A 23,011-nucleotide genomic window follows, 5' to 3' on the forward strand; every position below is an offset into this window, starting at 1 on the left:
TCATGCCACAAGCGTGGAGCCAGGAGGGCAAAGAGGAGCGATGCCCGGTGCGACAGCGTGGTGGCAGCAGGGTGACTGGGCCATCGGGACACAGGAGCTGGTGCTGGCGGTGGGCACTTGCCGAGGAAAAGCAGGTCTGGTGCCTTTGCCAGCACCGCTTCTCGCCAGCACAGCCTCCCCCTGCGACAGAAATCAAATGGGTAAACGCAGCCCCGAGCGGCGCAGCCTGCAGACGGCACTGGTGATTGCATTGTGTTTGCAGGGGATGAGCAGCTCAGCCACATGTTCTCTGGGACAGTAAATTAGAATCACTCATGTCTTTGTCTTCCTTTGCTTAGATATTGATGCAACTCCGTGTGCTGGGAGAAAGAATGTTCCTTGAATTTGTCAATGAAGTTGAGACATGCATGAGAAAGGCAGCTGGGCTAAAATACACAATCCTTGTTGGACCCAGCACAGCTGTTTACCTCTCTTGTGAAGGCGAGGATGGATTCAGATGTGTGCAGAAGGAGGTAGGTTCATCCAGGCTCACAGCGAGCCATCTGGGTAGGTGCAGAATTAGTCCAGTGCGATCACTGCTATTTGGTGATCTTCAAGGCTTTCAGAAAGATCTTCAGGAGCCCTGAAATTGCAAGAAAGTTATTTTCATGTTCCTCAGGCATTTGAGCCTCAACAAAATATTTTTGGTGGACTAACTGATATTACTCGACTTCCACCCTCAATATATTTTCTTTCAAAGATGAAATATAAAATGCTCCTCTCTCCCTCCATCATTTATTTCCATTTGTTGCTTTTCTTCTGGGATCAAAAGCAGAGGAACTGAAGTGCTGAGAGAAAATAATTTTCTTGGTCTTCCTCATGCAATCAAAAATTGAGTTACTAGATTTATTGCAGGAAAAATAAATCTCTCTGCCGTGGTCCCCTGTGGCCAAAGGCTAGGCTATGTATCAGAGGTGGAGGCTCTACCTTGGCTTTAGCAGAGCAGACTGATCCAACCAGCCTTTTTGTTTTTAGCTTCTGTGATGAGCAGGTCCTCTAGCAGCCAAAGGCCACCGCTATAAATTGTCTACTGCCCGTCTGTTTGGTAGGGACTGACATTTCAAGAAACCTTGCTCAGAAAAGTCCATATATGGAGGAAAGTATTATTATGGGAACTATTGGAGAATACCATCCTACAGTACCTGGCTAAGAGCTCATCTGAAATGTGTCTCCATGGGCTCTATCCTTAAGACCTTGAGTCCTGACTTCTCAGCCTGAAAAAGGGATGGGTGAAGAAGAAAATGACTGAAAGGAAGTAATTAGCAAGAAAAATGAAATAACTATTTTTTTTTTTCATCTCCTGAGACATGAAGGAAGATTTTTGCAGCTAATAAATTATTTCTGAAAACACTAGTAATAGCTGCAGGCAACATTAACTTCAAGATTCCCAATGAGCAAGCATCGCTTATGCACTGATTTAAAATTCTAATGTATTTTCATTTGCAGCAGCTCAACTCTAACATGACTGAAGGTCTGGAAGGAGGCCAAAAGAAGTAACCATATTTCTGATAGTTTAGTAATCTCCTTAGATGCAGCAGTAAAAAGCAGTGGCCAGATCCTATTGAAGCCTAGGGCAACCAATTATCTCAGCAGAGTGGCTCCAGAAATGTTAGTGCAGGGAAGGTGGGGAGTTCCTAGTTACTGCAAGCACAACAGTGAATTTGAGCTAACCAGAAAAATCAGTTATGTTACAGGTTAAACGCTTCTGCTACTATTTAGAAATGCAGGGTGGGACCACAGCCCTGCTGAGTGCCATGGATGTTTTGCTCCTACTTTCAGAGACACTGGGGTTTCTACCTCATTTTCAAAGAAACTGTACTTCTGAGCTGATGTTAAGATCCAAGCCAGAAACGTGGCCTGGAGCAAAGCAATCCTGTGGCGTCTGATCTTCTTCTCATTCTCTCCAAATGGGAAAAGTGATGATCTGAGATCCCACCTCACACCTGGATCTGAGGCTGATGAAGATCAGAGGCATAGGGCAGAAGAGAGGGAGCTGGTCTGACTGACTCTGCAGGGTTTGGTTGGCATCTCCGTGGCACTGCTTAGTGACTGAGGGATGTGTCATCAGAGAGAAAAAGAGAAACAGATGGTAGAGGGAGTTACAGTGGGAGGAAAACCCAATTAGAAGTCCCAGTATGGTTTGTGGTAGGGATGTGGATCGTATACCTTGAGTAACAGCCAGGAAAAGAGAAGCACCCAGCTTTTTCACCTGTGGTTGAGTTGAGAAAATTCTTGTTTCAGACAGAGATTGATATTGTAAAAGCTTTTGGGAGATGCTTCTCTGAAGGGAGACAGAGCTGGGGAGATACAAAAGAGGAGACAAGCTTCACACGTCCAGAATGCGGGCTCGTTGTTCCTGGATGCTTTTCTCTCCCCCAAGAAGGATGGTTAGTGTTTAAGACTGGGACCTGGGAAATCTATAATCCCACCTCTTGGAACAGTCCCAGCCCCTGTGACCGAGCCCTGCCTGCTGTGGGCTGTTGCTTACACCCTTGCCTTTCAGAGGTTGCTTTCAAGAAGCCGTGAGTGCTTGTGCATGAGCTGAGGTCAGGCAGGCAGTCTCTGCCTGTTTTTGCAAACATTCGGGTTTTGCAAAATTCCTTGTCTTTGAAACTGAGTTTGTAACTTTTTGCCATGCAGCAGGATCAACTTCTAGTTGCAGAGGGGCTGCGGTGAGATTTACCAGATTTAGTCTATCAGAGCCTTAAGGACCATCTCTTAGAGGCTCCAGCTGTAATAGGTGGCAGTCTCCATTGCTCAGGGTCACAGGAACTTGCTTGGCTCCTTCAGGAACATCAGAGACCATAAGCCTCTGATGTGACTTGTGCCCAAGGACTAGCTCACATTGTATGATGGTATGGTGCATGCTCCTGAGGAACTGAGGACCACATGGTGTTGCTAGTATACAGGATAATATTCCTCCATGGCTGGGTGGCAAATCAAGCACACCATTTCGCAAAGTCCAGAGACCATGAAAAGGCTAAATAAAGCACATTTCATGCTCTCAGTAAAACCTTGAGGGGTACCTGAACTAAGAAACAACGGAGACAGTGGGCTTATGGACAGATGCGTGTGTCTGGAGGGGAAAGAAAAAACTCCTCCTCTCATACCTTTACTCATTTGTGCATCTGGATGTTATTTAAATTGCAAAATCCAAACCTGAAATTTTAGAAAATATCTGATTTGTAATTTCCTGTGCAATTCTTTCGTTGCTCTCTCATTGCTCATGCACTGTGGTCAAGCACATTTTCGTGCAGCACCCGGCCTCCAGCTGCACAGGAAGCCCAGAGACAAGGCAAGGGCATGACTGCTCTTCTGGTGTTTTCTAATGGTCACATGCTTGATTTGCTGTCAAAGCAGTCTCCTGTCCCCATACAGTTCTGTGTTCAGGAGTGGTGTTGCTTGGCAGATGAACTGCAAAGTGAGTATTGTAGCTGACTATTTATAGGAAGAAAATGCCTGTCTGTAAGGAAATCTGGGAGCAGGATGAGAAAACGAGAGACTGAGCAAGAAAGAGCTAGAGAGACACCCTGCCAAAAGGGCTAGGGAAGAAAGTCATAAAAATAATTCCTGAATAGCATGAGATACGGTAAAATTCACATATTTTGTTTATTCTTTATCACTGTGACTGGTCCTTTGCATGAGACTATGTTCCTACCTGGTATTGCATTCTAAATTATATTGCTGAAAATATTGTATAATTTTTTCTTCTCAGCTCATTATCTAATGTTAATAAATCAGTTGTTATGAAGTCATAATACTTTTCTGAAATAGATACGTATTTTCTTCCCACTGAAGGGTGCCCAGGAGCGATAGATCAGCACTAGATATAGAGCCAGAGCTCATCGTTACGCTAGGACCATCAAATCATTCCAGATGCTCGTAATAGCAGCACTGGTGGGAATGAGTGACCATCTTTAAAACAGTTTTGCTTTCCATAAAAAAGACCAGGAAATGCTGTTTTGAGAATTTATTCTGGACTGGAGAGTCTCAGTTGCACAGATTATTCATGAAGTAGGCATCTATTAAGAAAATTGCAACACAGTATGGGTGGCTTGGTGTCATAGTAACCCTCCTTCAGTACCCACATAAAACCTTCCTTCAGGTCCTGGTATGGTCCAGTTAGCACAGTATCCTACCTCAACCTCCATTCATCTACCTTGACACCAGAATATCAAAATCACTTAGTTAGGAAACAGGCACTTGCAATATCCTTCCTTCACTTTCTCTTAATTTTTGTTATATAAATTCTGTATTTCCTGGAATAGAGGCTCTGAACTGCTGAACTCAGTCTGAAGTCAACCCAGCTAATGAGCTCATTTATATTAATAGGAAATCAACTGTTCCTTTTTGCTGTAGTCACAGTGGAATAGCTAGTGGTCTGCTTTCTTAGCACTGGTCTTCCTGCTCCTTACTGAAATGCCTCAGAAATATTTGTTTGCTAGAAAATGTTACATTTTAGGGGAAAAACTATATTGCTGATGTGAAAAACAAATAAGTAGAGAAAACCACAGATTCTTCTGGCATTCAGAAAGTGGTCTAATCTTTTCATAGTATTAGACAACACTTAATAGCTGTCTTTCAGCATCACGACTTTTAATGACTTGTCATAAAAAAGCAACAGAATAAAACAGGATTAGAGTTAGCTCATTTGCAATGAGCTTGGGTGTAGGTGCATGAAAGTTGCTATAACATACCAGTCTAAAATTTTTTCTCATCCAGTAGCCTGGCTTGGATGGGCAGCACCAGCTTCTTTTGGGAGGTTGCATAAGGAAAACTACAGCAGATAACTGTGGGCTACTCTATTCATGGAGGACATTTCCTCCTAAATCAGCGCATTATTTGTGCCTTATACCAAAAGCTAAAGGGTTTATATGCTTAATAATTTATTTTCTTTGTCTTGTACTGTGATTTGCTTTTCCGTATAGTTGCCTTTTTTGAACTCTTCCAAGCTCCTGCGACATCTAGGCCTTCCTGTTAGTGGGGTGGGCAGTTCATGGTTGACCTGAGAGCTACTTTAACCTTGAAGGTGGAACGGGGCCTTTGGGATTCTCCAGGGTAGCTCTTGAGTCTTAACAGCAAGCAGACTTGCAGAACGATCCAAAAGAGTGACCTGAACACGGCAGGAACGTTCTGTCTTTCTTTCCCTGACCCTTATTACCATTGTAGAATGCTGGAAATTAGCCATAAAGGCTAGAGAAGAGGTCATCTTCCCACGCATTAAGTGAGCGGAGAGATTTTCTTCTCTGCATAGTGTTGTTTGAAGTGCAGTGCCAGCTGTGAGCTGTCCCTGGGCTCACATGTGGCACAGTAAAACCCTGCAGCCTGCTCTCCACCTTGGCCTGGCTTTTATTAACTTGCTTCAGGGCTCAGCTAAATGCCTGGTGTGATCCTCCTGATGATGGCTTTGGTGGTGTCACAGCAAGGAAAGGCTGCAGTTTCTGGTGACCAGCACAAGCAGTAAGCATTACCATAGCTTTGGATTGTAAGTGCATGTTTTTGCAGTATTGTCGGTGTTCAACAGGCTCTGCCTCAGACTCTTGCACTTTGGGGACTTAATATTTCAAGACTTCTGGCTTTGCCAGTCTCTCATGATTCAGAAAATAAAGTCTCCAATTTATTGTATCATCTGGCTATTAAATCTGCCTGTAAAGAGGAGTAAAACTAGACCGTGAACATCTATGGGAATTCGTTTTTGCTAAATAATTTACATTTACACTTTCTCATGCCTGGATCAATCTTCATCTCAATGCTCCCTAGTGTTCTCCTCACCACTGTTCAAGAGTGTTAGAAGCTGCAGCACTGTGCAGTTCGTTTTTAGACTAATTATCATCAAGGCATGAAAACAGCATTTTACATTATGTATTCTTTCTGTTCAGCACATAGACGTCAATTATTATTAACCACATATCTGCCAACAATGGCACTGGGTATAGTAAAATGTAAGCCTACTTTTTAGATTAGAGATGTGGGTTCATTCTTTAATTATATAGGAATTAAATTGTCTTATACAATGCTGCACAAATTTGCACTTGCTTTCCAAAGCTACAGTTAATGCTTGGTGCTTGTGTTTCTAACTAGAAACCACAACCTTTCATTGCTGTGACACGTTTGTCTCAGCTTCTGTTTGGATGGCTGCAGATGATACTCTGGGGCAAAGTTACCTCTGACTGCTCTTGCTTGCTGAGTAATAATGATGTTGCATCTCTTAGTAGCTCAGTTTCTTAATGGAAAGTAGGAGGGAAGTAAGAAAGTAGAAAGAGACAGTGGAAGAAACTACTCCTAATTTTCTAAGCAGAGACTTTCCTCCAAAAAGCTTGCAATTTATTTAAATCATTACTGACTTTTTTGAAATGATCAAAGTATTTCGAAAACTCAGACCTTTCCTCATGTTCATCTGTGCTCAGAAACTAAATATCCTCCTTGCTTTTGGTGACACAGTGGGAGGATACGTGGAGAACAGGAACGTTCCTCCTCTCCCTGCAGCAGACCGTGAAATCTCGAGGAACGAGGGCCCTGCTGCAGCATCTGCAGTTCAGCAGCTCAGTGTGCCAGTGGTGCTGGCCAAGTTAAATGCTGGAAAAACTCCATCGCTTTTAAGGAGAGAATTGAAAGTAGTGCAAGGTGTCTGTGCCAAACAAAGCTTAGCACTTGCCAGATCTTACACATATTTAATATTTGAGCTTAATTGTATGATGTAAAGCATTACCTAATGCAGTGATATCAGGCCTTGCAGACAGCTGCAGTGAAGGCAGCAAGGAGCGCTTGGCACTTTCCTGCGAGACAGGAGCTAAGGCTGCCAGAGTGCCGTGTGGTTTTCTTCCCTGTGTGCACAGGTCCCCTTTGCAGTCCCTCCACAGAGCTGGTCTGGAAGAGCCGGAGAAGACTTGCTTCGGGGTTAGTTCACGCACGTGCACCTTGGTGTGTGCGCTCCCTGGCCATACGATTTTGTCTGATTACCCTCTGATTACCTTACTGACTGGTGCCCGAACCCCCCAGGGGCAACTGTAGGCTGGATGCTGCACCGAGGATTATGGTGGCACAAGGGTCCCTGGCCCTGCTGATGGGGCCAGGCAGGAGGAGCGAATTGGGAAGTGGAGAGGAGACTTGACCAGTGCCAAAGTAGCTACATTTCACTGATCTACATAAAGCCTGTAAAATGCTTTGTGGTGGTGGTAGAACTGGAGAGCTGCTAAGGTTCGCTGTGAGAGCTTTTAATGCTGGAGCCACTGCCGAGCGTGTAGCGACCGCCCCGCGGCCCCTGAACTGCCGCTGTTTTAATGGGCTGTGACATGACCTGCTTACCACGCTGGGCTTCTGCCTTGCAGGTTGGTTGAAAATGCTCGTGTGTTGGCTCAGGAAAAAGTACCTGAAGGCACCAGGACTTGGAGGGATGTGGGCTGGAGGGTCTAACAAAGCGAAGACTAATTTCTGTAGTCCACTTTAACTAGGACAAAAACATTTAACATCCAAAGAGTTAGAACACAATAATGAACCACAGCGCCTCAGGAGATAGGCATTATTTTAATTTACTTGATGAAGTAAATCAATTCATAGAGAAAAACTTCTTGGACAGTATAATTACAGATACTGGATTATAATTCAGGAGCTTTCATGCTCAGGCTGGCAGGCAGGAAACAAAAAAAAAAAAAAAAAAAAAAAACCTTAGTAGAAAGTGGAAGAGGAAGACGTATGTTATTGGAATTTCTCTACCTTCTAGGGCTTCATTTGTAAACTTCTTCTCAAGTTGAGTGCCTTAATCTTACTAGTTTTCACTGGCACTCTTTATTGTGAAACACTCAAGAGATCACTTATTTTTTTTTAAAAAAAGATTGTACTAAACTGAAAACAAACACAGATAAGTGTAGCAATACGCTGTTGAAATGCTATGCTTTGTCCGTTTTTGCATGTAACTTTCTGATCTCCTTTTGCAAATATGGTGAGTGTGCATAAAATAAGATGTGCGACTGTACACTTCCCAGTCTTTTTTGATTTTTTTTTTGTTTATGCAGCTTCTCTGAGAGGTTGTGTGGATGTGGCCCCACACAAGCAAATGATCGGTCTGGGCAGAACTGTGTGCTTATTTCTTCTTTTTCCATTTTTAACAGGCCGTAAAGTAAAGCACTTGAGTTAACTCTGAATGTCTCCATAAATTGCGGGGGTCAAACTAAAACTTTGAAGAGAGTCTTACAGAAGCTGCATTCTAGCATAAAAATACTGTTATAACCAACTCAAAGAAAATATTACTGAGCAGGTAAAGTTGCCTTTGCTTAATTTGCATATTTTCACTGCTCTCCCCCCCCCCTTAGTTAACTTGATGGAGAAGAACCCCACTGTGGCTCTCTCAGAAAGTCCAAGCTCTTGCCTCAAGCGGCAGCAAAAGCAGCCTATTTATCTGATTTTTGCTGCCAAAGCTCGGCTGTTCTCCCATCTGCGGCTGCGGCTGCACCGGCTCAGGCTCACGATGCAGATTTAAGGATGCTGCAGGTTGGGAGGGCGCAGGGAGCTCCCCACGTGCCGCAGCACAGCGTTCGGAGCAGGGGGTGGCTGCGCAGTGCCCCGGCTCCTGAGCGCAGCTGCAGCTGCGGCGCGAGAAGAGCCTTTCTGCCCATGTTGGGTAAGGCCTGAAGCACACAGGTTTGTGCATTGAATCCGTCAGACTTAAACAGGAGGTGTCAAGTTTGGCACCACTTTCCTGAATCATGGCCTTCGCCATGAGCAAATAACATATGTCTAAACCTGCTGTCAGCTGCAATGAGCTAAAGCAGAAGCTCATTGCCAGCTGATGGTATTTATTTTATATTTGGCCAGTAAATATGACCATGAAACAGAGCAACTAAAGGCTTTGGTTTTATCCATACCTTTTTATTTATTTCTGTAGTCTGTAGTAAGGGACCATTGCTTTAAAATCCTTAGACATTTGGACATATTTTACAAGACAGTACAGTTTCTGAATGTCACACATTGATCACAGTTTCATACTACGACATGCATATAAAGACATTGATTTTTTTTTTAATAATTTTTTATGGAAACAACTGGAGAGGTCAATAAACTTCAACAAAGAAGGACTAAATTAAAATTACAAAAAAAAAAGTAAGACTCTAAGTACACTAATATATGGCTAATGTTATTGTAATCACCCCCAAATACTAGGGTACGGAAAAATTGCTTAAATGAGGAGAAAACATCTACTGATGCATTGCCCCTTGGCTTGATCCAATATATCCCAATGTAGAGATCATGCAGTATGTGCGGAGTCTGCTTGGCTCTCGAACAAAGGCATGAAGCATTCCCCTTCACGAGCTCCAAGCTGAACTGGTTTCCTCCTTTGCACAGGTTAAAAAAATAACCAAAGTCCATGGCAATGGAGAAACTGATTATATATTCTGCTCTTTTTTAAACTGAGTCACAGTCGGTTTCAATTTCCAAACACAAAAGCACTTCCATTCACATATACTAGAAGAGCCATGGGAAATTTGTATTTTCCAGTTTTTGTATGTTGTTAAGTATCACATTTTTTTTTTTCTTTTAAAGGAAACCCCATGGCTGTCTTACCACGTAACACCTATAGATGTTCACCACTGCCCTTTGGGGATGGGGCTCACTGGCCTTGCAGGGCTGATGGCTAATGGCGCATCTGCAGGTCATGCAGCTGGGCTGGAGTTTTTGGAGGAAGGACTGATTTTTTTTTTCCCACAGCCTACTGAGCAGTGCCTCTTTATGTGTTTTCTCCCCATTTAAGAACTGCTTCACTGGCCTGATTAAAAAAGCAGGATTTTTCTGCATTAAAAGGTAGGGTTTCTTTTTTTCTTTCTTTTTTTTTATGCTAATTTAGTTGGAAAGTAAGCTTGGTACCTTTCTGGTAGGTGTGGCTGGCCTTTCAGATTAAAGCATCATGGCTTCAAAGTTCAAAGTAATATGGAGATGCTGCCCCCAAAACCAGTGGGGAATGGTTCAATACAAAAGCAAGTTTGTGTACCAACCACCAGAATGCTAGAAAGAATGGGGAAAATGTTCTCTCTCTTTGCCACAAGCCAGCAACATCGATATGTCAATACAATAAAATAAAACCCAGTGATCTCATGAGCCAAATTGTGGATAATAGTACTTAGGTGCAGTGAGAAATAATAGATACAATGGGCAGAGAACTTAAATGAAATATGGAGTATAGAGCAGAACTGATGCATCCTACGAATGATTTTAATCACAGATTACGAATAAGACTAACGAGTGTGGCATTGTCAAAGGTAACTGGCAGCCCAGCTGTTGGTAGTGTCTCCCCAGCATCAGGAAGTCTCAGGCCCAAGGGCTAGCCGACTTGAGTCGTGTGGCTGAGTGTGTGGGCCCAATGCAAGGACCATCACTCGCACGCCCGAGATGCCACCTGTGGCTTCAAGCCAATGAAGAATGAGCTGACACAGTGTGATGCTCAATCAAGGCAAGGATGATAAGGAAGTGAACTGCCATCCTCCTTCATGAAGGATTATCTCCTTTCACATGCTTTCGGTGAACTGTTATTGCTTCCCATTCCCAGCTGGTTTTCTTGCAGGTGCAGTGGACAGACACCTCCATCCCTGAGGTCATGCAGAGCCTTTAGGTTTCCATTAGCTTTTAAAGACACGAGTCCAAATTCTCTATGAGGCTAAATGGGCACAGGTCCATTGACTTCAATGAATCATTACTTACAGTAGCAAAGAATTTGGCATTTCATGCAAGTTAGGCTCCCTGGCTTCTCACAAGGCTCTAGTTTGAGTAGGTCTTTGTTTTGAGCTCAGCCTGATTTTTATTTTTGAGGAGTGTAACTACAGTATTGAAAAGACCCTTTTAAAGCGTCAAATGTTAATCCTTGTTCTGTCCTGTAGAATATCAATAGTATTATCTCTACTGAAAAAAAATTAAGCTTTTTCTTCTAAGCCTCTAGAAAGAAGACCTCTTGTGCGATGAAGTCAGAATCAAGCAAAACAAAATTCTGAGTAATATTTACAGGTATGAACAGTTGTGGCACCCTACCATTGGTGTCAAAGGACACTTATTTGTGGCTTAGGTAACACCAGCAACAAAGGGGAGACGTATCCTGAATACCAACTTTAGTTTTCCTAAGATTTTCTTTTTCTGGCCAAGACAAAGACTTAGTGCAAGAGCCTAAATATGATCAGGATGGGGCACAAAACATGCTGGAAAAAAACATCTCTTCTTTCTTGGATTGTTTCTCTTTTGGTGTAGGAGGACTACCTGCAGGTCAAATTTAACACTGGTATAAATAGAAGCTTTCTATAGCCTTGTTGAATTTTCTCAGACAAATGTACTGATATGCAGGGTGCCTTTTGAAGGGGCTTTTTGTGATCTTTGATGATGAAGATCGATACAAAGAGCTATTGCATTATTTTCAGAAAAAAAAAAACAAAAGCAAAAAAAAACCCAAACCCACTCAGTTTTAATAACCTTGTATATAATCATGCAAAAATCACATGCAAACCTGTGTCTGACGGTTATACTATTCCTTCAGCTGTCATCCAGGCTTTTTTGAAACATATACATGTCCAAATGAACTCTGTTTCAGATTTACTGATTAGCGTGGTGGACATATAAGAAAATCACACAAAGAGACTGCAGCTCTGTAAATGTACAGTTGGGCTAATGAAGGAAATGAGAACCAAAATTCCCTCTTTGGAAAGAAATTATCACTGACCAGACTGCTGGGCTGATTCAAAATAAAATATTTATGCAGAGTCATGGGCAAGTCGGAAACTCTTTGTTAGGTCTAACATGGGCAAAAGTCCTGCTAGACTTCAACAGGCCATGAGATAGCTTCAGGATACATGTTTACCTCATGGATTTTTTTTTTAATTCAATTTATATGACCTTACAGCTGTAGAGCAAGTGAGATCATTAAGTAAGCAGGTACATGGATGGACTTTACCTTAGCCAAATCCAAATTGGGTCCCTTTCTGAATGTGTACATTCAATATTTTATTCTCTCATGATTTTTCCTCATTTCCTGATTTTTGTCTGGAACTGAAAGTAGAAATGCCAAAACCCAGTGAGAAATAAAACTCTTGACCTTTCTGTTTTAAGCCAGGAAAAACTCCCAAGAAGGTAGGGGCTTTGGAGGGAGCTTTGCCTGAGCATCATCAGGTCATTTCCTTGAAAGAAGAGCCTGAACTTTCTGTTTTGTTGCTTATTCCAACTCCATCACAATCACTAGCACAATCAAATTCAAATCCCATCTCTTCTTTATGCTCCCAGTTTAATTCACGGAAACCTGGAACATCTCGACTGAAGTCCAGGCTGTGGTGAACACCAAAGCCAGTGACAGTTGCTGACATTTGCACTGCTGTAACTGAGGTTAGTCTGGCCCACTTCTGTGTTTCTCAGAAAGAACATCTTACTTTCCATATCCAGTCCCTGGTTATTTTTAAGTACCACAAACAGGAAAATACAAAAATTTGACAACATCAGACAAACTCAGTGACCTTTCGCAGACGCACTTCCAGGAGGGATGTTGCAGGTGTTTTCAGAACGGAAAAATCATAACAAAAAGGTTAGGGGATCAGCTATGTAAATGAAGAACAAAAAAGCATCTAATATATTATTCTGTAATACAAAAAGAAGAAATCTGATTTGATTGCCCTATTATAAATTGCTAAAAATACAGATATATATTTATATTTTTATATATATATATATATATTTTTAATCTGAACAGAAAAATAGACTACTCTGGAATGCATGAAAGTCACATGACTTTTCCATACATCAGATACTTATAAAGCCAACACAATGGCAAACAGAAGGTACAGAGGTAACTAGAACATCTGTACTTTATTCAAGAACTATTTAAAGCCATATTCTCCCCAGGTGAGTGCTTCTAAAGCAATCTAAGGTAACACTTGTTCATTTTGAGTACCATAAGCAGAACGACTGAGAAAACATGAGCACTTTGCGGAAGAAGTTGGAGCTAATTTGGAGTCGCCGGGGAAGTCCACCTCCCCGCGCTGCTCCGGGCCGAGCTGCAGAGAGCAGAGTCCGTGCCATACAGTTGCCATCGCTGTGCTACTTAATCCAGCAATTCTATTTGCTTTAAAATGGAGTGTTAAAAACTATTGGAGATCGTGTTGTGTGGAGCTTACCAACAGAGAGAGAACTTGGCTTTAGAAACCTTGTCTTTGTAATGAGTTTTAAATACCATTGTTATTTACTATAAACTGTACCAGTCATAATTCTGTCAAGACATAAATATACAATAGGTACAAATATTAACAATACATTACAATTTTACAGAAGAGAATACTGTTTTCCTTAGAAATGTGTATCTTATTAGCTGCAAGGGAAGAAAAGGCTACAGTTTATCACAGCCATAGTTGCCAAAGAAACCAGCCGCCTTGGATTCGTTTCTGTGTGACTTGCACAGACAAATATTCCCCGGCATTTGACACACGGTATGTTCAGAAAGGGAATGTGCGTTCCATTGGTTTTCTTTTCCTCTTTTTTTTTCTTCTTCTACCTTTATAGACTCTTGAACCTTTCAGCAAATGTGGATTTCACAGGAGACTTTCATTTTTCCTTAAGTGTGCTTAGGTGAAGTTTCTAAGAAAAGGCACTGAGAAATCTACTGCAATAAGTGACTGCTGTTTTCCTTTGCTCAAGGCTAAAACTCAAAGGATCTTTGCCTCCTGGTTAAGAAAACTGCACCCATTCCTTCCGCATATATATATAATATTATATATATATATATATATTTATATATGTATTAAAAATGACATTAATGATGTAAAATACAAGCAAGAACAGACATCACACATACATAGTCCTTTCAGATATGATGTCTTCTGCAGCATTAGGTGAATCTCTGTCAACTTGCTTGGTACATGAAACACAGTAAATTCACAGACCTGAATGCCAAATATCAATGATTGAACCGCACATTTTAGCTTGATGCAAGAGATATTGCATATTTTTCCCTTACTTCTGTGAGCTTTGGGAAATATGTATCAACTAGAAAATGAAATTGTCTTTCTAGTATGTATAGGATTTGGTGAGCATTACGTTTTCAAAGCACTGCCTTTCCTTTTGTAATGAGTACAGATTTAGTCTACCGTAACTTTATTTTAGAGTAGATTTCCCAGTGCTTATATTATATATATGTGTATTATGCACACACACACATATATAGATACATACTTCATAGTCAGACTTTATTTCATTAAAATAAATTAAACATACTTCCTTTTTAACTGGGCACAAAATGAGAGCTACATCTTCATACACAAATAAGAAAGAAATGCTCTTCAAGCATATTATATGCTTAATTTTAAATTATTTGCTTTCTATAAGAAATCTATAGGACTTTGGCTATTCAGACTTAAAAGGTAGATTTTTAATGATACTTTTGAATTTGGCTTTCAAAAGTGACTCAATAAAATGCTACTTTAAAGGTAGGACTAAATAGATGATATAAGGTGTGTGTCGTAAGTGATCACACAAGGCAGAGAGAGGGCCTTTGGTTACAAGGAGAGTTGCACCAATTGATTATCAGTTAAAAAATGATAAATTGTTGATCTATACATTTTTGTCAGTGCCATCTATAAACCAATTGGATGAAAGCGTGGTAAATACTACACTGTATGGCTATATTTAAATGTATTCACTTCTGCGACATGTAAAATATGACTTTTTCTCCACATGAAAGCATCAGCTCTAAAAATATTTAACTTGGAAATCACTATTATTTACTTTATCAAAAAAATGTTCCCTGATTTTTTTTTCTTTTTACATTTGTGCTGATGGCAGACATGAATGATCACTGAAACACAGAGATTATGTTAAGACTGTTCTCTTTAAATTTCTCATTGCCACTCTATGGCCTTGGAAACCATAGAATAAATCAGTAATTAAAGCTTATCTGCTGGAAAGTCACCTTAGTTTTTCATAATGACTCAAAATCTTAACTAGTATCTCAGCAAAACGTCAGTTCCTCTAAGTACACTTGTATTTACTATGGCCAAATCCTAAAGTCCTTTACCAGGCAAAGAGCCCATTCAGACGACGGTGGTTTTGGCTGAGTGAAGACAGAGTAAAAGCCGAGGAACCTCAGGAACTGGCCCTGAGTAAATACTCTGGGGAGTATAGTTTACAAGCATAGCTACCTTTAACAATTTCAGGTACCTCCCATGCAACTCTTTGCATGACATGAGGTCTCTTTTGCTGTCAGCGGGCTAATTTATGAGGTCGTAGCTCGGTTCTTACTCATGCCTTACTCAGGGTTTTGCCTTACTAGGAAGCAAGTACGAATTGCAAGGAAGTACCTCCATGGGCTATGTCCCACCACGAGGGATCGGCTGAACAACCGCTGCGCAGACTGAGAGCAGAGTTAATCCCAATGTGTGTACAGTATTGTGCCGAGGAGAGACCTAACAAAGCTATAACCATAACCCAGAATAGTTCCTACAACATATATGTGCTTATTGCTTTTGTCCGTACATGCTGCATTCACTATTACTGATTACAGACAGAAGTACTGTACAGCTCGGACGGACAGACAGTTACATTCAGGACTAACTGACAGCTTTTTTTTTTCTTTTTTTTTTACAATAGAAATGAACAAAATGTAGCGGACTCGAGTGGCTTATGCTCTTCCTCCAACACGTGTGCATCCTCTAGAGTCCTGTTTATTAGCACATTCCAAGACCTGTTGCATGCAAATAGTTACACGCCCCGGCAGGTACTCAGAAATAGGTTAGGAAACGCTTATTGACAGAGTTATTTACAATTGAGTTTTACAGTAGAAACAGATACAACATAAAATATTACCATCACAGTTATCACAGGACAGGTTGTGACTTGCTACGGGTGTGTAACAAATCACAGTCGCAACAGGAGGCACAAATTAAAATAGTGCTTGTTTAAAGTGCTTGATTGTTACACTCTGCTATCCTACTCCAGCATCGCAACAACAACAAAAAGTCAACGTAAAGTGCTTTCCCCCCCCAGTATTAAAAACCAAAGACAAATTATTTCCTACACAATTTGACATAACTTTATTGAAACAATAATATTTTAAAAACCTAGGCTGGTTGCTGCTAGTTCTGTTCATTTAAAATGGTCAAATCTTTATTTTTTTTTTTTGTTGTTTTGTTTAAAAATGACTGGATGTTATTAAAACATCAGGCCTGATTCTCCTGTCTCTCGCAGCTGCTTTGCACTGGCGCGCCGTGACTCGGTGAGCTGCGCGGGAGTCACTCCTGCCTGCCGTACCTGCAAGAGAGAGCACAGCCAGGCCCGGGGCGGGTGACTAACGAATCCCTCGTTTTGCATATTTATGTAACACTTGCATATCTTTCACTGCACCGCTCGGAGTGCAAAAAGCTTCAGACCGACTGGTTCCTCTCCTGCGCCGAGGGCGAGATGTTGGCTGACGCCTAAAGCCGGCGTGTGGGCGGGCAGGGGAGACCCCCCGGAGCCACCCCGGCCCCCGGCACTGCGCTGCGGGGGCCGGCCACAGCGTAAGCGCTGCGCGCGCCCGGAGCCGTCGCTGCGTTCGGGACCCCCCGGCCGGGCAGGGCAGCGAGCCTCTCCCCTCGGCGCAGGAGGGCTGCAGCGGAGCGGAGGAGCAGGGCGGGAGCACGGGTTATGCCCTGGAGAGGAGCTGAGCTCTCCTTCCAGGCCTGCTCCCCCTGGCCCCGGGAAGCAGCTCTGGCTGCAACGCCTCCGGAGATTCCTGCTTCTGCATGGCTCATTCCCACCTTCCCAGCGTGGGCTGTGCGTCCCCTTCAGGCCATGCTCTGGCCCTAGGGTAGCTATTGATTTGAGCAGAGGGTAAGTGCAAGTTTCACTATGTCCTAGGGGATGTTTGGAATTAGATACAAGTGGTGCAACTCACCCTGCTGATATCTCAAAAGAAAACATCAGGTCCTACAGGCTATTGTATTGTTAAATACACATAGAGCATTTTAATAATTGGTTTCTCTAGACCACTATTTGTTTTAAATGGTTTTCACTTGGATTTTCCAATAATGCAAGTGCTCCCTGTTACCTTTAGACATAATATCCATCAGAGGAAGCTGTAGATGGGGAACAGCTGCCCTGAAACAGTGAGCATTGTGTTTTTGATAGCTTTATACCAACCCCAGCAATTTATTCCAGAGTTCAGATCTGGCTACCTTGGCATCCTTTATGGAACTAATGCAAATTGGATGTTAATATTTCCAAAAGGAGCTCTAGCGTTCAAGGGGAATGGATGGATATTTGGTCACATTGGCTTCACTGGACAACAAGAAAGGAGATCAATGTGTGATCATGATTTGCAATCCTTTTTTCTGACCGATGTTTGAATTGGGCAACGTCTTTAGAGTTGTTTCAGAGAAGGACATTTTCACAAACCCACACCGGACCTCCCCTCAGACTTTTAGAAACAGGTGGCTTATTTCAGCCAAGTTCATGCCATGCAGAAGCTCTTTTTGTGTTGACTGTAAAGACATTGCTTTAAATTCTCAGTAAGTTCTTTTGGAGCATGTCTCAGATGCTTTGATCATGTGTGTTAGCATGTCCTCCGCCACCTGGCAATACATGGACTTCTGGGGAAATGTGATTTTCTAGTCTGACAGTCTCCTGATTGCCCTGGGTTCTTCCAGTGATACCTTCCATGGAGTAAATGCAGTTTTGCCCTATCAGCTTAGGAGAGGTGGGTAAAGCAGCAGCTTCTAGATGGTTCTTCTCTGTTCTATAAACATTGTCCTTTTGCTTTAGATAACCGCTGTTTGTAACGTTGTACTTGGGACTCACATTTCCTGGGGGACATCCAGGAGGACTTGAATCGTAAAGCAGCTGACCTTCATCGTCTGTGTCAGCATCTATATATTTATGTATACCAGCATCATGGAAGTTGAAAGCTAGGGCTGCCTGCTTCTCTGGTGACTTTGGGGGTGTTCTAGCACTTGCAGTTGTGTAGATGGAGGTTTCTGGACTCATCAGAGATCTGTCAGAAAGTAAGGAAGTATCTGTGGCAGCAGCAGCAGCAGCTCCCCTGCTCTTGAGAGGGTCTGGATATATTCTCAGTACATTTGATGCTGGTACTAATGTGCTGGTGTCCTCTTCTATGAAGTTGACTTTCAGAGATCTTAGTTTTAAAGGGTTACTGGCCTTTATGGAGCTTTTTGGACTTTCTATGAAAAACGCAGAATGGTGGCTGCCTTCAGAGCTTGGGTTTACTTCCATAAATCTGGTACCACTCCCCTCCGGCCTGCTCTGCTCCTGAATCACATTAATGCCACCTTTGCAGGGAATGGTAGCAAGCGGGCTGTGGGAAAACCTCCCAGAGTCAGGGAACTCTGCAGCACAACTTATGAAGCTGTCGATACTTGACATGCTCCTCATGTCAATGATCCCATCAGCACGAGTGGTCAGCAAGGGCACCATAGGGCCAGGAAGGGTCTCCATTTCTAGCTCTTCCTTTTGTTTTCCAGGCTGACTCGACTCTTTAGTATTAAGATTTGGCTGCGACTGAGTCTTTGCCATTTTGTTATACATGTCCTCTAGCTGTTGGACATTCAGGTGCTGGGGACTTGAAGAAGACCTGGCTTTTTCTGGAGATCCTTGTTCTTTAGTTTCAAAAGATTTACTAGAGCTAGTTTCAGAGAGTGTTCTCTTGGTCCATTTCCATTTGTTGGGAGATAAATGATTGTCTTGAACTTTATCCTTTTTGGCTACGCTTTCTCCATTCTTTTCAACCACAATGTCCATGAGTTCTATACTACGAGCAAAAGCATCCTTCATATTCATAGAGACGATACTGCCATTCCTTTTTGCTCTTTCAAGAGCTTCTCTGCGCTTAATGGCTTTCTCCTGCCTCTTCTGCTCTTTGTAGAACTCAGAGAAATTATTGACAATAATTGGGATAGGAAGAGCAATTACCAGCACTCCAGCGATGCAGCATAGTCCTCCTACTATTTTACCTAAAAGTGTTTTGGGGTAGATGTCTCCATAGCCTACTGTTGTCATAGTGATTGTTGCCCACCAGAAAGAAGCTGGGATGCTCTTGAATTTTGTATCATCCTCATCCTTTTCTGCAAAAAACACTAAACTGGAAAAGATCATAATGCCCATGGCCAAAAACAAGATGAGTAATCCGAGCTCATTATAACTCCTCCTCAGTGTAAACCCCAAGGATTGTAAACCCGTTGAGTGCCGGGCAAGCTTTAGAATCCGGAGTATCCTCATAATCCGAAAGATTTGGACTACTCGTCGTACATTTTGGAACTGAAGTACACTTTTGTTGGATTCTGTGAGGAAGATAGTGACATAATACGGTAAGATAGCTAGCAAATCAATAGCATTCAACGGGCCTTTGAAGAACTTCCATTTCTTAGGTGAGGATAGGAACCGCAAGAGGTATTCCATTGTAAACCATGCAATGCACACCGCTTCCACATGGGCGAGCTGGGGGTTGTCTGTAGTCTGCCCAAATTCATCCATGCCTTGTAGTTCAGGAAGTGTGTTAAGGGACAAGGCAATTGTAGATAGTACAATAAACATGATGGAAATGATTGCCAAAATCTGGAAGGGAAAGAGAAAACAGTGAGTTCATCTCATAATATATTACACTATCATTGTCATTAACACGTGGCTGCACTTCCACTTAAACATTTCAGGACTAATTCCGCTCTTAGTTACGTAGAAGTCAGATAACCAATGCATCCTGAAGGGATTTAATTTTGGAAACTGCTTAAAATATATCAGATGTATAAAGGAGGTAAAGCATCTGCTTGATGTGTGTTCATCACTCCTGAGTGTTCATCTCTGTGTGTTCAAGGAACCTGTGCCAAGCAGCTGGGATTCCAGGAGGGCTGTGAAACAGTTCACTGCAGGAGCTTTTGATTAACTACTAATTAGGTGCCCAAAGTCTGTCTGGACAACAGGCCCTGAAATCTAAGCATGCAGGAATGCAGTTGTGAATGCAAAATTCATGCACAATGATGCCCTCCACTTAATGCATGCTACCTCTGTAATTACATGTGCCTCTGGTTATTTACAGAGGTGTGTATATGATTATATCCCGTGTAAGTGCACAAATAATACACACGCTTTGGATGACTAATCTCTAATTTGAAACTTGATTGTCGTGAAGGATACTAACGCTTTTCCAAGCTTTCTAAAACATTTTGAATTCTGAACTATTCTGTGTGTGACTGAGCAGCCATCCCAGCCCCTCACCACAACCAGAGGAAAGAGTAAACTTGTCCAGGCAAACCAAATTGTAGAGCCTCATCAAAGAGGTCAGGTCCAATTGCTGGAGAGCTCAACCACTGTCAGAAACCCACTCTTGGGACAAAGACTGCAATGTGAAGAGAAGGGTCTGCAGTCAGCAGCCTCACTAAAAGAGAAATAAATCTGATCAGTTCCTGGGTCACTAACTACACAGAGCCAAAAAGAATATAATATCAGTGCATTAGTGTATTTGCAGCTCCTGGATGGTGTAGGTAGGCTATCCTTCCATATCTGTTGCGTATAGACTCTAATATTAAATAGATTCACTATCCTGTTTCCTTAAATACATTCTTTTAAAAAGTTTTTTGGGGAGGTTCTAGAGCTGAGAGATGACTTAAGGAATGTTTTTCTGCTGGTGAATTCTTTCTCTAACTTGTTAATAGAGTAGAAATATACCTAGTTTCTTAGGTTACCGCTGAAGTTCAGGAACGATTTCAAAATGCTTGTATATGTGACTAATGCTTTTATGTATTTATTGCAGTGTAAGCTGTTTCCTTATACTGGCTTTTCTTCTGCTTGAAAGAAAAGCAAGAAAGTCAGTAGAAACCCACGTGTGTGATGGCTAAATGCACCTCAAAGAATCAATTATGAAACCCATGACAAGGCCTTTGCATTGAGAATTGCAGATCTGACTAGCTCTCAGCCCACTTCCTTCTTTGTCTATACAACTAGATTTTAGGTTTCCTCACAAGGACATCTCTTAGCCAACCTCACAGTACCAGAATATAATTATCACCATCGGGGGCACTGCAGAAAGAAACTCTTGCACAATTTCTCTTCAGCCAAGTCCAACACAGATATCCTATTAGGAAATATCAGACTTCTGAATATTTCTCCCTAAATAGACAGTCACTAGAATGGAACAAGCTATGGAGGCCTTCTTGCTATAGGAGAAATATTCAGATCCAATACAGTTTGGAAACATTGTGGCTTTCTCTGGTAAAGCCTTGCCTCTTCTCCAAAGACTGAAAGGCAGAAGCATTCAGCAAAGCTTGGAAGATTTACTTGAGTTGTATTAATGTATCAAGCCTAAACTATGATTTAAAAGAAAGGTCAGCACATATGCCTTCCAAAAAATCAGAATTTCAATTTTGACACTTTGATTTCAAAAAATGTTTTTAAATCCTCTTGCAGTTAAAGAAAATAAATCCTTTCAAATCGATGTATTAAAAACATTTTCCTTTTAACTCACTAAAAATGTACTACATAATCAATCCATTCATGACACTGCAGACCTAGTAATCTAATCTGAAGAATGAAACTCACCTAGAAACAAAAATTAGGTTCATTAAACAGTCTGGTTTCAATGTCTAAGTGGTGTTAAACAGAACAAGTGAACAGAGTAAATAGCCTTGTATGCAAGGCAGTACTGAGATTTTAGCATGTTATTACTTTCAGTTACTAGATTGTTACTAGGAAAAGAGCTGGGAAGATTCCTTTTCTTTTATAAACAGATTGCTTAAAAGTAATTTTCTTGTTAGGAATGGCAACTTGTACTCACTGAAGACAATCTATGCATAGGAAACAGGTAATCTCAAAATCAATCTTAACAGGTGAGAGAATTGAGTGTTAGAAAGAGGTCAGCAGAAGTACAGTCCAACTCAAGAGCAATCAAAAGGAAAAAACATTTAAGCCTGTCCCTGGCTTATGTATTTATGTGGCTGAATGATGAGGTGAAAAATGAAGCAGAACTCAGAGACATTTTGATCCAGGACCAAAACCACTTTGCTTGGCAAAGGACCAGAAAATGGACTTCTAGTGGTAGAAGCGCCAGGGTCAGGGGAAGCACGTGTGAACAGCAAGGGAGGGCTGTGGAACAGAGCGTCCAGCAATGCACATGGCATTGCATGCTGCTAACGAACCTTTTGCCATCTCCTCACTGCCTGCCTTCTCCATAACTCTGCTGCTCAGACACTAACAACCCCACTGTGAGCTTCTGCAACTTTGAGACCTGCTGAGACTTCAAATTCTCAGCAGAAAGAGCCAGAAAAGCTGTAGGAAAACCTGGGGTGCAAAACAATTAGGAAGAGCCCTAGGATGAGGCTGAAAGGGGAGCAGGGAAGAGTGTGTGAACTCTGGTTTCAGATTCATGAGAATAAAATGTCAAGTGTCTCATGCTGAAGCTAAGTGTTTAGAGGTTGACTAGTTAAGTATGGATGCTTGTTTTTAAAATAATTCTCTTGAAGATCAAACAAATACTGCTGAGAAGTAGGAAGCCTGATTAACTTTCTTAGAAGGCTCTTTTTGTGTTTTTTTCTGGTTTTGTTGTTTACTACTCAAGATTTCTGAAGGTGTTTGGGATGTTTTCAATAGTAATTTCCAGTTGCTTGCTGGGTTTTATCTCTGCCTGCTATACACTGAAGAGCTTATTTGTAGACTTAGATGCACTTTAGATGTGCTTTATCTCCCTAACTTTCAATGTAAATATTAACACTCCATCTTTATTCAGTGGATGGCATCCGGCAGCAGTAATTGGTGTCAAACCTTGTGTTTCCTTTGATATACTTTCCTGCTTTGAAGATCAAGGTAATGCCAGATGAACATAAATTTGAGAACTAGGAGATCTGAGGGTAAAATTTGTTTTTGGTTTAGCAGATCTGGCCATGGAGCTAAGCAATAAACAACGGCAGACATTTATCATTTCTTCTGCAAGTAGCAGCAAGATGTCACCTGTGCTCATAAGATACAGGTTTCCCTCTTATTGATT

At 41.8% G+C, this 23,011-nt stretch overlaps 1 protein-coding gene across 1 annotated transcript in view; it reads right to left on the minus strand.

The window, feature by feature from the left end:
* Positions 1-17,262: 17,262 nt before the first annotated feature.
* KCNB1 (potassium voltage-gated channel subfamily B member 1) overlaps positions 17,263-23,011 on the minus strand; it is a 130,823-nt gene continuing 125,074 nt past the window's right edge. The window contains exon 2 of the mRNA XM_062589221.1: positions 17,263-19,593. Coding sequence (XP_062445205.1) covers positions 17,557-19,593 — 2,037 coding nt within the window. The 3' untranslated portion in view covers positions 17,263-17,556. The remainder of the gene's footprint in view (positions 19,594-23,011) is intronic.

The sequence above is a fragment of the Rhea pennata genome, chromosome 16 (genome assembly GCF_028389875.1).
Source record: "Rhea pennata isolate bPtePen1 chromosome 16, bPtePen1.pri, whole genome shotgun sequence".
NCBI classification, from domain to species: domain Eukaryota; kingdom Metazoa; phylum Chordata; class Aves; order Rheiformes; family Rheidae; genus Rhea; species Rhea pennata.